This window comes from Oratosquilla oratoria, chromosome 8, assembly GCF_046742065.1.
Source record: "Oratosquilla oratoria isolate Oo_2021 chromosome 8, ASM4674206v1, whole genome shotgun sequence".
Taxonomy (NCBI): Eukaryota; Metazoa; Arthropoda; class Malacostraca; order Stomatopoda; family Squillidae; genus Oratosquilla; species Oratosquilla oratoria.
The window spans coordinates 36,819,926-36,822,425 of record NC_134784.1 but is presented as its reverse complement, the minus strand read 5'-3'; the positions used below and the strand labels follow the sequence as shown (position 1 = coordinate 36,822,425).

At 37.4% G+C, this 2,500-nt stretch overlaps 1 protein-coding gene across 1 annotated transcript in view; it reads right to left on the bottom strand.

Moving 5' to 3' along the window:
- The window catches only part of LOC143027476 (uncharacterized), a 343,655-nt gene that overhangs the window by 181,711 nt on the left and 159,444 nt on the right, over positions 1 to 2,500 (bottom strand). Inside the window, exon 3 of the mRNA XM_076188762.1 lies at positions 441 to 661. Coding sequence (XP_076044877.1) covers positions 441 to 661 — 221 coding nt within the window. The remainder of the gene's footprint in view (positions 1 to 440; positions 662 to 2,500) is intronic.

Here is a 2,500-nt window from a genome sequence, read left to right as displayed (position 1 = left end):
AGTGTTTTTGTGCCTTTCCCTTTTTGGCTACCTCCCTTGGAAGGGGGAAAAAGCCTTGGTATATGTATGTATGTATGTATATATATATATATATATATATATATATATATATATATGTATATATATATATATATATATATATATATATATGTATATATATATTTATATATATGTATATATATATATATACATAATTAAGGTATGGCCCGTTCATGAATTTCGCTATTACTTTTTGATACTTTTAATGCTTGATGATATATACATATGGAAGATTTAATGCTGTGAGCATGTTAGAAGTCCATCAATTAATGCTTGGGTCTTTCAGACCCCCTACATGGCATAGAACGTACATGTGTCTTACTTGTATATATGGGGAATAAAAAATACAATAGTAAGATCATCTACACGTAACTTCCCAAACAATTTCCAATTCAACTCACATCCACATTGAAGCTGGAGGTGTGTTTGTAGTTGACGGGGCGATGCTCATCGTAAGGCACATAGCGGTAGAACTCGATGTTGTTGTGGTACCACTTGAGGGAGTAAAGACCCGTCTCTTTTACAGGCTCATAAAAACATGAGATGTTAACGGAGTCCCCGACGAAGGTGTAGCGAGGGATGTGAAGGAGCCGGATCAAGTCGACGTCTTCGCAGATTACTCCTGTGGGGGAAAAAAGAGAGAAAACTTTGTTAAGTACGGCGAATAGCCTATGCCTAGGTGCGAATAGCCTATGCCTAGGTGCGACCACAGTCGTCATATTTTCTTTGCGTGTTCGACCGGTCGGGCAAATTGTACTGTAGTCACTTGTAGTCATTGGAACACGGGCTTGCGTTCTGACGAAAAGTGTTCGAACTTAAACAGGATTCGAACCCGGATCGTTGAATTAGAGATCGAGAAAGATACCACTGCACCGTGTGTGATTTTGCTTGTGTTTGTGTGTGTTTATATGTATATATATATGTATATGTATATGTATATGTATATGTATATGTATATGTATATGTATATGTATATGTATATGTATATGCATATGTATATGTATATGTCAATCAATCAACCAATCAAATCACTGCTGAACAAAGGCCTCCTTCATAGCATTCCATGATTCACACGACCGCTTCAATCTCTGCCACGTCATCCCTGCAAACTTCTTGATCTCGTCTCTCCATCTCCTGTCTGGTCTCCCCCTTCCACACTTCCTATCTCGCGGCGTCCATTCAGTAACACACTTGCTCCATCGCTCATCAGTCGTTCGCACTAATTTACCTGCCCAGTTCTACTTCCTCTCTTTCACCATCTGCACAACATCTTTCACTCTAGTCTGCTCTCTCATCCAACTTGCTCTCTTTTGGTCTCTCAGCGTTATTCCCATCATTCATCTCTCCATTCTCCTCTGTGTTGTCCTTAGCTTTGTTTCCATCGCCTTCGTCAATTTTCAAGTCTCACGCCCGTAGATTATATTATTGCTGGTAGAATGCATTGATTGTAAACTTTACGTTTCAAACATAAAGGCAGAGAGCATCTCAGGATTTTATTATACTTACCAAACCCTTTCCAACCAATTGTGATACGTATTTTTATTTCATTATCATGATCTTTGGTTATTTTCACCATCTGGCTTAAATAATTATATTCTTCAACTTCTTCACGACTCTCATCATCGATTATAATCTCTTTACTTTAAGCTTTCGTGTTGAACATTACTTTGGTTTTACTCTCATTAATTTTTAAACCTACTTTGAGACTTTCCTTGTTCAGATCACTCAGCATATTTTACAAGTCTTCTGCTCTTTCTGAAATAAGAATAATGTCATACGCAAACCTTAGGTGGTTCAAATATTCACCCTTAATTTTCAAACCTTTCTCTTCCTAACTCAACCTTCTGAAAATTTCTTCCAAACAAGCTGTAAATAATTCGGGTATCGCTTTGCCGTAGTCTTTTCTCGATCTTGATCTTTTCTGTATCTTTATGTAGTCGAATTATAGCGGTACCTCTCGCATAAATATGTTCGTTTGTACCCTTCTCGTAATCTACAAAAGCTAAACAGAAAGGTATATTGTATTCTGTCGTTTTCACGATTAGTGGGTTCATCGCTTGCAAATAGTCTAGAGTCGAATATCCGCTCCTAAAGCCTGCCTGTTCTCTTGGTTGGTTTCAATCTAAAACTTGACTTAGTCTATTTGTAAGGATCTTGGAGAATACTTTATATACATTTGATAGCAAGCTAATCAGTCGATAGTTACTAAGGTAATTCTGGTCTCCTTTTTTATGAAGGAAAATCACTATAGCATTGCACTAGTATTCTGGAAGGCTTAACATAAGCACTGGGTGTACAACTGAGCTAACTTAATATGAACTTCTTTCCCTGCGTCTTTCAACATACCTATCGATATACCATCTTCTCCAGGTGCTTTTCCTCGTTTTATATATTTAGAGCAAGCTCTACTTCTTCCTTTGTAATCTCTGGTACACTACTAACGTCTACAGATGAATTTACT